General features: G+C 45.3%; 1 protein-coding gene across 9 annotated transcripts in view; it reads right to left on the bottom strand.

Moving 5' to 3' along the window:
* BAHCC1 (BAH domain and coiled-coil containing 1) overlaps positions 1 to 13,582 on the bottom strand; it is a 117,249-nt gene that overhangs the window by 58,605 nt on the left and 45,062 nt on the right. Inside the window, exon 1 of one of the 9 annotated variants that reach the window (XM_082212326.1) lies at positions 11,951 to 11,987. The exons of the other annotated variants lie outside the window; for them this stretch is intronic. Coding sequence (XP_082068452.1) covers positions 11,951 to 11,972 — 22 coding nt within the window. The 5' untranslated portion in view covers positions 11,973 to 11,987. Of the gene's footprint in view, positions 1 to 11,950; positions 11,988 to 13,582 lie in introns of those variants that run through there. 9 annotated transcript variants of the gene reach the window in all.

The raw sequence follows: 13,582 nt of genomic DNA, 5'->3' as shown, positions 1-13,582 counted from the left end.
TGACTTCCCCAGAAGAGCTGCGCTGGGGAGGGCCTCACCCAGCCCCAGCCTCTGGGGGCTGTGCGGGAAATACTCAGACAAACATCTGTGCAGCTCCCAGTCAGGTTTCAGTGGCTGGAAAAGGAGGCCAAGTTCTGTGGGAGAGGCCTGGCCCAAACCAGCTCTGCTGGGAAAAGGTTCAGCAGCTAGGACTGCCTTGAAAATAACCTCCAGCTCTGGGCTCCATCGCAAACGGAACAGCCGCCATCTTAGCACACACCAAGAGCTGAAGCCAGAGACATTCCAACTTTAAAAAAAGAAGTCACACAGAACTTCGAGAAGCAGATTCATGCCTAGTAGATCCAAGCTCAGAGGAAGAACCTCTCCTCATAGCTACACAAATGTAGTACTTCCCAGAGAGGAGGTGCTGAGCTTCAATTCTGACCGGAAGTTATATGCTCTGAGCGATGCAAATATTTTCCATTAACCCCAGACACATGCTAATTTTCTTTATATATCACAGGCACTCTGCACATGTTCAGTTAAACGATTATCTCACAATTTAATTCCAAGCCCCGACGTGGAAATTTGATTACGGGGCCAAGCTTTTATATAACCCAGCTCAAATTAAGTGCTTCACAAATTATTCAGTGCACATTTCCTGTCTCGAAGAAGTGATGCAAACACACATATTTCCTGCTGTGTAATCTTCACAGCAAACAAACGCTACCTACCCAAAAGCATGCCCATGAATGCAAAGCCAGCACAGTCAACCATAATCACACCAGCGTGCAGAATGTAAGGCGGAGAGGGAGGCTGCATTCAAATGCATGGTGCGAAACAACAGAAATGTAATGCTGAGCACTGAAGAAGCGCCAACCAAGAAACGCAAAGAGGGCATGTCATGCACAACCAGATAAGTATCATAAATTCGCCTTTGGTGCATTCAAGGGTTCTCAACGCACTGCCCTCAATATGTGTAAGGCACTGTGAAGCAGGAAGACATAACCTTGCTAACCTTTTTTTAAAAAAATAAAAAACCCAACAATGTGGCTGATGGGAAACTGACCCACTCCCACTGGCTACCAAACCACCAACTGCATACTCTCCCGACATTTCTCCAATGAAAACAGGGACATCCTATTTAATAATAATAATAATTCTGCTATTTATACGCTGCCCATCTGACTGGGCTGCCCCAGCCGCTCTGGGCAGCTTCCGACAGATATGAAAACATAATCAAACATTAAACATTTAAAAACTTCCCTATACAGGGCTGCCTTCCCATGGCTTTGGGGGGGTCGAATAGCTCCATACCCTCCAACATTTCTCGGATGAAAATGGGGACATCCTAAGGAAAAGCGGGATCAAATTCCGGGATCAAATTAGAAACTGGGATGGCTTCCGTGAATCTGGGACTACCCCTGGAAAAGGGTCTGCAACTGCAGTAAGTGCATTCCGTGTGGAGTTTCTCAGCTTTTTGCACGTAGAAATTCATTTCCTCTTCATGTCGTTGGAGAAGCAAAGGGAGGGAAGGCCTGGAACAAGGGAGGGGACCTTGCCCAAGGGAACTTTAATGAGTCAGTAGCAGAGGCAAGGCAGCCCGCGGACTGCTAGGCCCATTCCTATGCTCTTGAAACAAGCTCCTTGGCCGCGAAGGCAAACCACAACATGCATGAGTCAGGGACTAGCTGTTAAGGGTTTGTGCCAGTGAGGGCGAGGGAGGCAAAAACTTGGCTCCAGGGCTTCCGTTGCTCAATTCTTTGGATTTGCGAAAATTCTGGGAATGGGAAAGGTCTGGGTTTGTGCCCATCCTTGAATCAAGAAGGATCTGGGGGAAAGTGTGAAAACAACAACTACCAGCACCACCACACAAACCCAGAAGCCAGCACGATATCCAATGTGCTGCACAGCCCAAATACCATTTTCCACACAGTAATATCACGTGGTCTGTACGTACGGTTGTTGGCTTTTGTTTTCAAAAATTATGGCCCTTCGGGTTGAGTGGCTCTGAGCTTATTTAAAATATATTTCATTTTTCTTTGTGAATGCAACCAGCTTCAGGGGTGGGGGGTGTACGCTTTAAAACAACCTAAAGGAGTCAGCGTCGCTGAGCATATGTGGAATCTGTATAGACATTATGCGAAGCTATAAGAAACACACACACATGAAAAAAAATATTGTTTGAATCATAGAAAAAATCTAAGCCATTATGTATACATCTGATAAGAACATGGGAGTTCAGCTAGTAAAATTTTGTCTGGTTGTTAGTCTTACCCATAAGGCAGTTTTCTTGAGATGAGGAGAACTCACTGAGGAAATCTGAGAACTTAAACTTCCACTTTTTTAAAAAAAGAATATTTTAACTCTTACATATAACTGTCTAAAAATGAGAACTGCTGCATGTGCCCCAAATGATTAAAATTCAAATAAAAAAGGGAAATAAGTAATAGTCACCTTTAAAAAAATCTGACAGTTTTTAGTCACTTGTAATTTTAAGGACCTGATGTCTTGACTTTTAACAGTTTGGGGTGGTAACTCCAGTTTGCTGGGGCCAGAGTATTAAATTACAATAACACACAACCTAACTGCTCCTTTGGTAAGTCCTTACAGTAGGGAGTTCCCAAACTTTTAGGGCCTAGGAGCACTTTTGGAAATCAAGAAACAGTTGCAGGGACCATGAAATACCCATTTCACAGAAGAAGATCTGAAAATGCTCATAACTCCCTTGAAATAGGCAGGACACTTAATACATACATACCCCCAAACAAATAGAATACAGACCAAAAACACACACCCAAAAAGCAAAACGCTCACCTAAATAACAACAAAACTCTGTTAAAAATAATTATAATGAAACATTGGAAGAGTCATAGCAGGTGCCAAAGAAAGACAGTTAAACTGCCCACATGATCAAGTAAGTGGTAATGCTGAGACATCTGAACCCTCATCTCTGAATTCTACATATGGAGACAAAAAAAAAATCCCAAAATGGCCCAGAGGTAGATTGCTAACGGCTTTGTGGAAAGTTGCCAGGTTCAGACTAGTAACACACTTGTCAGTGCTAGTGACAATAGGGCACAAGGTGGATCACTTCCAGGCTACCAGCTGGAACTAATAGGCAGATCCCAAAGAAAGATAAAAATAGATTGGTTGACTTTCTACTGTACAGCAAAGTATTTGGGAGCTCCTGTCCCAAACAGCCATGTACAGCAGTGAGAGCATAGAGCCACAGCTCTGGCCTTCTTGTTAGCAACCCATCTTAAAAAAAATAAATTACATTATGCATAGCTCGTTGCCAGGATGCCCTGACTCTCTGTGACAGATGCACAGCCAGCTGCGCTGTGCCCAGTTCTAGATAACGCAGCCAGCCCTCTGCGTTCAAGGGCATGTGAAAAGTTGCCTCTCTTCCAAAGCCAACCAACCATAAAGATTCCCTGAGCACCGTCCTGCCCTCCCAATTCAGACAGTTCCCACTAGAACCTCTGCGTGTACACATGACGGAGCGAGACGGCACCTGAATACAATATAAACACATGCACTGCCCAATTGTATCTGCGTTCCTTCTCCCGCTTGGGGCTTTTCTCTGCTCTGAAACGCCTGGTCCCCACCTCCCCAGCCTGCACATCTCATCAGAGAGGGCGTCTGAATGAGGCCCATAATCAACGCCCAGCCTTAATAGCCGGCAGTGGCAAACATAGGAGAAAAATAGCCTCAAACTGGCCTGAATTACAGGTTATTAACTGTAATTGGATATAAGCTCTCACTGGGTCTTTTCAGACTGTCCACAGGTTGGTGTGGAACTGCGATGTGTACATTTCAAAATTCCTCCTGACCACATCAAGGGATGCAAAGTCTGCCTTAAGCTCAAAAGTGCGGCATGCTGAGGCAGACCCAGCAGCTCCTTCTGTAACATCAGGGGTTTCCAGTCTTTTAAAACAGAGCAGAACTGGTGTGTGTGTGTGTGTGTGTAAGCATTGTGGTCTGCCCCCCCCCTTAAAATACCGTGGCTTTCTCTCTTCTCCCCTTTGATGTCCCCTGGTCCTTTTAGATAGCATTTGGGCTTCATTCGAAGTTCTACATTAAGGACAGACAAATTCCGCAATCCGAGGGGTCAATCTGAATATGCTAACTTAATTGGATGGCTGTTTCTGCTTCCAAGGTTCACCTTTTCAAAGAACCTGGGAATTTGTGTTGCAACAAAAACCAGGGTGAGAAAAAGAAGAAAGGTGGTGGAGGGGACTGGCAATAGGTGATCAGCAGGATCAGGAAAATTATGAACAGTAACTTTCTGGAAAAGGGACAGAGTGCTGTGTCGAAGCGCTAAAGCCTTATCACTTGCTTGCTGAAATCCAAGTCAAGCAGTTTCCTTTGGTTTCTGCAATTTACATCAGACATGACCCACTAGCAATCCTCAGCAATTACAAGACTTGCAGAGTTGGTTTTAAGAAAATATAGGTGTGATTGCAATTTGTAAGTCACACAGAACACACTGAATACAGAGAACCTTGTTCTCAGGTGCTCATACATAGGATTCCGCTGCAAGTTTCTTAGGATGTCAAATATAAGGGTTCACATTAGCACAATAGAGCTCACAGGTACTCAGAATAAATGCACACTGGTCTGGAATCCTTCCCTGTAGGAGTCAGCACCACTTCTGCAAAGACAGGAGTTACGGTTGCCACCATTTTCTCCAGCAGGGCTCCTGTGCTTTTAAACAGCTAGCAATTAGGAATTTAGCAGGTGTCGCAGAGATGAAATGGTGCTGTGGAAAGTCACCTGCTATGCATCTTTGCAGGTTGAGGATCAATTGCTTCGATGGCATGTGCCCCAAAGCAAATACTATTCTCTTATTTCAGTCCTGGGCAAGAAGAGCACTCCGTTCTATTCCTGAGTCGGTCGGATGTGGAAGCCTGCAATTACGGAGAATCGTGGGGCATGAGGTTTGGGGCGCTGGCTCTCTCTATCCGGATGCCCACACATTTTTCCCAGTGAGGAAATCAATGTGCTTTGACGAGCACCAAAAAATCCTCAAGCAGCAGGAGCACCAAACAGTGTTGCCAGCTTTTGGAAGGATGGGGCTACGGTGGGAGTTATTGTGCCTCTACTAGACACACGAGAGGCTGAAAATCCAGCCCCTGGACCTTTTCCCTGCAGGGAAGCACAGCATTGGGTGGAAGAAAAGGAAAAACCCTGCTCCTGGATTTCTGCCTATTACTCAGGTGCTGACAGCAGCTCTGCCAGGTTGGCAAGCCCAGGTTGGCAAGCCAAACAATGAAGCAGCCTCTTTCAAAGGCTATCAAGGTAAACCAGGTCCTATACCCCTCTCTACCTCGTCTTGGGAGTCCCAGATGCACCAAAGATCTGCCTCCCCCAGGCTACACGAGAATGCAAGCTCTTCCACCGCCCCATCTCACCAGCAACTTCCCATTTCATTAAGCAATAGGTATGACGTCTAACCATCTGTCCTCGCTCACAGCGCACTGTAAATACTGGAACCAAAAATAGACGCTAGCAGGAACCTCAATGTATGGAAGCCTCCACTCCAACTGCTGCTATGGCTTCTCCTTCATCTCTGTGGACATCCAGGCAGCCAGGAAAGACTCGACTGCAGGCCAGTGCAGCAATCCCTAGAGCAGGTTCCTCCCTCCCAAACACAATGTTCCCTGGATGAGTAATTCTGTTGTGGGGTGGGGAATGGATGGGCAGCAAAGAGTGGGGAAGAGGTGGCAAACTTGGGATGGGGAAAGAACATTGTGCAAGCTCATACAGGAGGCTGGGGCAGGACAGCAACTGCACGCAGGGCTCTTTCAGCTTTTCATAGCATTTCATCATGGATGCAAGTCTTAAGCCAGCAGCAAGATGCTTAGCTGGCTCACATGGGAGGTTGCTATTTGGGTAAAGGTTTGATGCATGCAACACGGGCCTTCTTTCAAAACTTCTGCAATTCCAACGCCTGACGTCTCTTGGCTTCGCTTAGAACGAGCTGAGCTACAGCAGATAACGTAACATAACCATTTTATCTGGCGATGGTGGAAGAAGGCAAAGCCAGCTTGCTCAAAATTCAACTGAGTTTGCAGGAATTTGGGTCATTTTTACAGAGGGCCAGCACGGTGGCTGAGAGAGATCCTGGTTCAAATTCTAGCATTTTTGCGTAGTCTTGGGCAAGTTGCTGTCTTGCTTGGTTACTTTACAGTTAGGGGCCGTTTCAACAGGAAAGAACTTCTGCTAAAATGGAAATGTCTGAAATGTAGAACGTCTTTCTCAAGCTTGGCATACATTGCCCAAGCATCCTCAGGGGCTCTAGCTCCTGTTTTGTGGCATGCATGGTTTTTTTTTTAATTAAAAAAAGGGGGGAAACATTCATGTACTCCAAATATTGTGGCTTTAGCAGGTACACAGTGTAAGGCTATAACATGTACCTGTTACAATCGCAGCACATTAAGTAGTCAGAGTGAGAAAGGAATTGCAGAGCATTTTGAGGAATAAAAAAAGGTGTAATGAAGCTGCTTGATAATAAACTGGGATAAAATCCATGGGAAAGTTCTCCTGCACACCCCCCACTGAAGTGAATGGGAGCTGTGCAAGGTCACAGTGGTTATCCCCCCCCCGCACATCTCACCCTAATTTTAGTGGTCCGGGCAAAGAAATGGACTGCGACACTGCAGCCTCTTGAGTCGCCTCTCTCTCTGATGCAACCGCATGCAGCTTTGCAAGGAAAGTGCATAATCAAAGCCGTTTTCAAAAAAATAAAATGAGGGAATGTGCAATCAGTCATAGTGCACTCTGCACTATATAAATTCTGTGCCAGGTGAACAGAGCCAACTCAAGACAGCACAGAAGTTCATCCAACTGGTTGGGAAACAGGTATTTAGATTCTGTACGAGGAGGAAGACCCCATCAAATTCTCCATCCTCCTTTATTATACCGTCTCCCATTGGTCAAGCTGCTAGGGCTAATGGGAGTTACGAGGCCAACAACGCTGGCTGGGAGGGCTCAGTGTTGGCTAAATCTTGCTTAGATTTAGGGATGCAACTGGTTTCACTTCACTCAGAGCAGTGTGCTATCCTCAAGATGTATGTGTATGTGTGTGTTTTTAAGGTTTGTATACACATTTGAATGCAACTTTTCCCAAGTCAAAACCTAATGCTATATTGTGCTGACTCATGAAGATGCGAGCCAGGTTTCTATTTCTATTATAGATGCTCACAAGTCTGCCCCCCCCCACGCCCACATCACACAAGTCCTGCGTGTGTATGTGTGTCAGAGAGACGGGGGGGGGGGAGAGGAGAAGGAGGAGGAAGAGGAGAAGGAAGAAGAAGAAGAACTAAATGAAGGTGCCACTAGCTCAATTTACTGTTAAGACCAGTGATCTAATCCAGAGATATATTGCTGCAAATAAAACGGTGGGAAGATTACATTCTAAATTGCACATAAGCGAGCACACACACACACACACACACACACACACACACACAAAATTAACGGCTGTTCATCTGAGGGTGGGGGTAAAGGAACAACAGCGTAAGAGAAAGAGGTTCATTTCCATGATAACGTTATATTTTATTGAAACAATCTCTAAAGTTTTGGCCCTAAAAGTGTGAAAAGGCCTGTGGCGAAACCAGCAATCTGGCAGCTGCCTTTGTAAACAGTTTAGCAGGTGCCGTAATAAGGAATGGAGAAGCCAACGGTTGCAAATTAGCACCCAAGTAGCTTTGCAAGACAGGCTAAGAACTCCTCCACGCCCCCCACCCGCCATTGCTGGGTCTCCAAAAGTCTTCCCCTGTAAGTGCTGCCATCACCTGGTGTAATCTTAGCCTGTCTTGCTCATCAATCAATTTGCCCCATAAAGCCCTTTGACACACTGAAATATCAGAGAAACATCCACTCCGTCAGCTTATGCAAACAGAACAAATCTCACTGGGCTTCTCCAAATATTGATTACGCTTCCTAATTTATAGCAAAATAATAATGGTGATGATGATTGCAATAATAACAATAATAATATATTTTTTAAAAAAGTTGGGAGCAGCAGGGGGTGGCATGGGAGGAGTGAGGAGAGAACATGGTTGTGTGCAAGAGAGAATGAGATTGGGAAAGCAGCTGGTGACTGAAAAATAAATTGCAACCAACATGGAAAATGTGGTGAATGTTTTGTGGTAAATGAGGGGTGACAAGCTAGAGACAGAAGAGGATCAAAGAAGTGAGGGAAAGAGGGAGAAGGAGGTGGAAATTCTTACAGAGACCTTTTTTCAACCCCATCCAACCTGGCAAAAAGGTCTCTTTACACAGGAAAATCTTGGTACCTTTATACAGGCCACCGTGATTCAAGACTGTTTCACGCATTTGACGCATGAGAAGCAAACCCAGGTTTGTCACCCAATATGTATTTGAAGAGGGAGCGACAGTCAACCACAGCTCCCTGATTACTTCTATTTATATTCTGCTCTTCAGCCCAGATAGACTCCCTTAGCAGCTTCTCATGAAAGCCCATCGCAAGATACGACGTGATGTGCATCTTATGGGATGTTTAGAGCAGGCAACTTGCACGAGTGTACCTGTGCAATACACGCATTTAACAAACATGATATGCTGCAATGTTAGAAAATATGGGGCAAACCATGGACGGGTGGTGGGGAAGTCAAATGTGAAATGGAAAAGCATGTATCAATTTGTAAACATCTGAAACTTAGAAATAAAAACAATTTATTTTTAAAAATGCACCTTTTACAAACAAGTGAGTCACATTCACTCAATATTTTCAGGCATAGCCTTGTAAAAGTCTTAAGGTTGCACACCTAAAAACTTTATAAAGACTTTGAAGAATCGAGACGTTTTAATAGTCTATTTTCAACAAAACTCATGCTCGTGAAAAGTGAGAATTAATAGACACCCGCCCCTCAGATCACGACAAATAAAGAATATAAGGAGAGATGGCAGAAGGCCCAATAAGAGTCTCAGCCTCTGAGGAGGAAGTGGAGTTGAGGCAAGTTAAAAAGGGGAGTGGGGAGGGGGAGGTCAGATCTCCTGGGCTGTTTTCCTAGGTAATCTACAATTCAAAGTATTTTCTCCCCCCTCCGCCAACAGATCTCTGTGTTTTAGGTTCATGGAGGTTACTCTAGTTAAAGAGCTCTGGAGAAAAGTAAGCCCCTAACTAAACGAGGTCAAATCTGTAGAATTTGGACCCCAAAAAAGAAAAGGAAAAAAAGATGCTGTGTTATGGTCCCTGCCTGGCTCTAAGCACTACGTAACAGAGCAGTTGGCACAGCTGCATAAACACCGCTGTCTGGGAAGCAGGGAAGTTCACAGGGACTGCTAGAGTGCACTCCTGGAGAAACAGGATGGAGAAGAAAGTAACCCTTCCAAGTTCATCCTGAAAGCACCCTCCAAGTCCCAAACCTGTTCGGAAGGTAACTGGAGAACTTCCTGGAGCTGTGTCAAAAGGCAAGAGTGGATGGTTTCTCAGTTTCGCCTCAGCAAGCCACCTGCGCCTCATATTGGACTGCAAAGCATGTGCCCAATCACAACCTGTGTGAACACCTTATAAAAGGGGGGGGGGTAGGGTTAGGGTAAGAACATAAACTCAACTTCTGTTATGGTGTTGCAATCCCTCATTGGAACTCTCTAGTGACCCCCACATGGCAGTTCAAAGAGTTGCATGACGCTGAATATTAGAATCCACAGGAAGGGAATCTGGGATGCAAGGACCTACAGTCAGAAACATAGGAAGCTGTCAGTCTGTTTAGTCCATTATCTAGCCCACGGGTAGGCAAACTAAGGCTCGGGGGCCAGATGAAGCCCAATTGCCTTCTCAATCCGGCCCGCGGACGGTCCGGGAATCAGCATGTTTTTACATGAGTAGAATGTGTCCTTTTATTTAAAAGACATCTCTGGGTTATTTGTGGGGTCTGCCTAGTGTTTTTACATTAATGGAATGTGTGCATTTATTTAAAATGCATCTCCAGGTTATTTGTGGGGCATAGGAATTCGTTTATCCCCCCCAAAAAAAAAATTCATATAGTCTGGCCCCCCACAAGGTCTGAGGGACAGTGGACCGGCCCCCTGCTAAAAAAGTTTGCTGACCCCTGATCTAGCCTAATATTGTCTCCTCTGACTATAGCATCAGCTACCCAGTGTCTCAAACAGTAGTGTTCTCCATCACCTCCTACCTGATTCTTTTAACCAGAGGTGCCAAGAATTGAACCTGGGAACATCTTCATTGTGTGCTTTGCCAATGGGCTATGGTCCCTGCTGAAACAATGACAGCCAGGAAAAGAGTGCTAATCTTAAAATGTTTATTTGGGACTTCCCAGAATTAGCCCTGGACATGGCTTAAGATCATATTTCTAGGTACCCTGAGGTAGTCCAACCTTGGATACAGCAGTGTGCATTTGTGTTTGTGCGTGCGCGTTTGCAGCCATGGTACGACTTGGTGATTTCCCTATATACCAGAAAGAAATGTATTATTTCTGATCTTATGAAGTGAGCTTAGGGCACAGATTCTTAGATCTTGGTGGTGATTATCTGGAGGCATCTTAAAGCAACTGTCTTTAATTATTATCTTGTTAGTTATGTCACCGAAGAAGAAATGCCGTGTGAGATCAGCAGATCTTTTCAGTCCTGCTAGGCCACTGCCCCACTTCCGACTCTGGCAACGCTCCACGCCTCAGAGAAAGCTTGGCAGTCGCCCCATTGTGAGACAACCAGTTTATTTAAAACAAAACATTTCTATCCCACTTTCTTTCCCACTCCAATGGAGATATTCAAAGCGGCTAACAATATATGATAAATTAGGGTGGGGGTGTGTGGCAAAATCCCATAATGTAAGAGGAGCCCAGGAAAATGTGCACCCCTTGGAAATACAGTACCTTTTTTTTTAACCACTTTTAACTCTTTCAGCTTTGAAAATATGTGCCCGGTCAATTTTGGGGTCCTGTTAGAAATTGCGGCCTAGGAGCTCTCCCAAGGGCTGACATGCTGAGGGGCAGGTGAGCAAGTCTTCCTCTTGATGATTCATAAAACAGCTGCTTTCCAGTGTCAATGAATATCTCCTTTGCCTCCCCCGCAGCCTATAGTTTGCTTCCTCTGTTTGCACCCCTCTCCACTTTCCTGGGCGCCCATCTCCTTCCTTGTAGAACAGGGTTTCCATGGAACAGGAACCTCTGGGAAGTGGAAGGGAAGGGCAGACTGGAGGAAACTGTTAACACCATCCAAATACAAACCTGTGGAGGGCAGCGGGGGTACACAAATGGAGCCTGTGTGTGTAACAGATTCAAGTTTGGTGGGCAAAGGGCACTGCAAGTAGGGACACCTGACACCCTTGCTTACCATTCTTATACTAAAAAGCACTGGTGCTCAAGCCTGTCTGGAAGACACATACCTTGGAAACCCTTGTCTCTAATCCTCCGAAGTGTGTGTGTGGGGGGAACCACTCTGAACATGCTCAGAGCATTCGATTAATTCTTTGCATATTCCTCCGAGCTCTGACACTTGTTTGAAGGATGAAACCTGCTCCAGCTTAGGCCCTGAAGTGGCCCGGGATCTGCTCTCAACCTCTGGAGAGGAGCTCAGTAAGTTTCTCGGCCAGGAAACTTGAAAACACTCTTGTTAGCTCTTGCAGTAAACAACAGAGCAAAGGCCCCGAGTTATGCTGCTTGTCACACACAGGTGCGCTGGCCACATGCAGGCAGTGACAGTACACAGGCATCCTTACCCATCACACAGCAAAAGGAGGGAGGGGGTTCTGGTGGGCCACTTCACCTAGCAACTTCCCTTGAAGTGCAGGGACCAATTTAGTGAAACCACCAGGGATGTCTTTAGAGAAGAGTCTCTTGTCCCCAACACACAAACACACACACAGCCCCTTCAGAGAGGCTCGCCAGCTGCTTCAGCAAACAAGACCCCGCTACAAGTCAAAGCAAGCTGGGGTCAGAACCCATCCTAGTGACCCATTGGCAAGGCACACGGTTACCTCTTGGCTCTCGTCCCCTCATCTCCCAATCAGTTTCTGGTTCCTTCGGCTGATAACGCCAGAACTTGTTAAAACAAGGCGACTACATGCATGCGCGACAGCCTCCTCAGAGGACGGTTCCTGTCAGCCGTGTCTCCCAAGATGGCTGCATCCACTTCAGGAGGGGATTGCTTGTAAACCCTCTTCTTTCAACAGGCCTGGTGCTCTCCGTATAGATTTAAAGATTCCGAGCCCCTGAGAATTGTTTGGATTTTCGCTATAATTACTTGGGGTCTGCCTGGCTGCCGGCCAACGAGGAGTGCTGTGCCCTCAAACAATGCCTCTCTTCCTAAAATAAACTCCCAGAGAAGAATTGGGAGGCGAAGTGGGGAGAAAATGCCATTTACGCTCCCGGCAGTTCACATCTCTTCTGGCGCCATTTTTGCCTCTTTTGGAACCCAAGGGGTGGGTACATGTGGGGTAGAAGAGAACACCAGCTTGCAATATTTCCCTTACAATATGCAAGGTACTTGTCAGACATTCAGAACATCCCCTCTCATTGCTGCAGTTCTCAAAAACTCCCATGTTCCCTCTCAGCGTTGCTGGAACCAGGGAAAACAATGGGGTGCCTTTTTTTTCTTTTCTTTTTAGGCCCATGAGGGATAAGCCAGTGAGTAATACCAGGGAAGACTCTTGTCATCTGCTGCCTGTAAGTTCCCAAACTTTGGCACAGAGAGAACGGCAAAGCCTTTCATTAAGACATCAAGGCATGGACTCCTAGAAAGGCATATTCTGCAGCACCAAAGCAATATTATGAAGGCCAGACTCTCCCTCAGCAGACAAATTAGCAAGCGACAGAAGTAGGCTTTAATTATACAAAAGTGCTGGCAATTTTTATTTACTTTTTTTGTTGCTGCACCATTACATAAACTGCCTGGAGCTGGGGAAAGGAGGCATATAAAATACCTGAAGTTAATAAACATTAACAAAAGTGCTTTAGATATTATGTTGGCTTAAGATACTGATTGCTTTGACAACAAACAGCATGTGGATTCCTTTAAAAAATGGTAAGGGGGGAAGAATAAACCGTTTTGCACCAAGCATCAGTAAAACTGCAAATCCTATATCTACTAACCTGGGTCTAAACCCCACTGAACTTAGCTGGACTTGCGATATACAATAGAACTGTGCTGTTCATCTCCGGCAGTTGAAGAATGACAGCAAACTAAAATAATTGATTTAATGTACCGTATTTTTCCATCTATAAGATGCCCCCATGTATAAGACGCCCCCTAATTTTTGACATTAGTTTTTAGGGGGAAAACCTAGTCTTATACACGGAAAAATACGGTATATGATTCTTTCACACCTTGTTCTCTGAAGTATCCAACACATGGCACCATCAAAAAGATAATATACATATGGAACATTCCTAAAGTCCAACATGGCTACGTGGAAAGTTCATCAGGGGTCTGCTGGCAGAAAAGGTGTTTCAATAAAGTATTAATAAAACAAAATAAGTGAACAAGTGGCCTTGGCTTAATCCAAAATAAATTCAGGACCTTTTGAGATTATCTGCAGTGCTTTGGGTAAATGGCATATTTTGTTTGGGGAGAAGACAGAAAACTAGCAAGGATTATCAAAGAGATTCCA

Source organism: Podarcis vaucheri, assembly GCF_965113315.1.
Source record: "Podarcis vaucheri genome assembly, chromosome: 2".
In the NCBI taxonomy this organism is placed as follows: domain Eukaryota; kingdom Metazoa; phylum Chordata; class Lepidosauria; order Squamata; family Lacertidae; genus Podarcis; species Podarcis vaucheri.
Note: the sequence above shows the minus strand (reverse complement) of the source record. Positions and strands in the feature narration are given on the sequence as shown.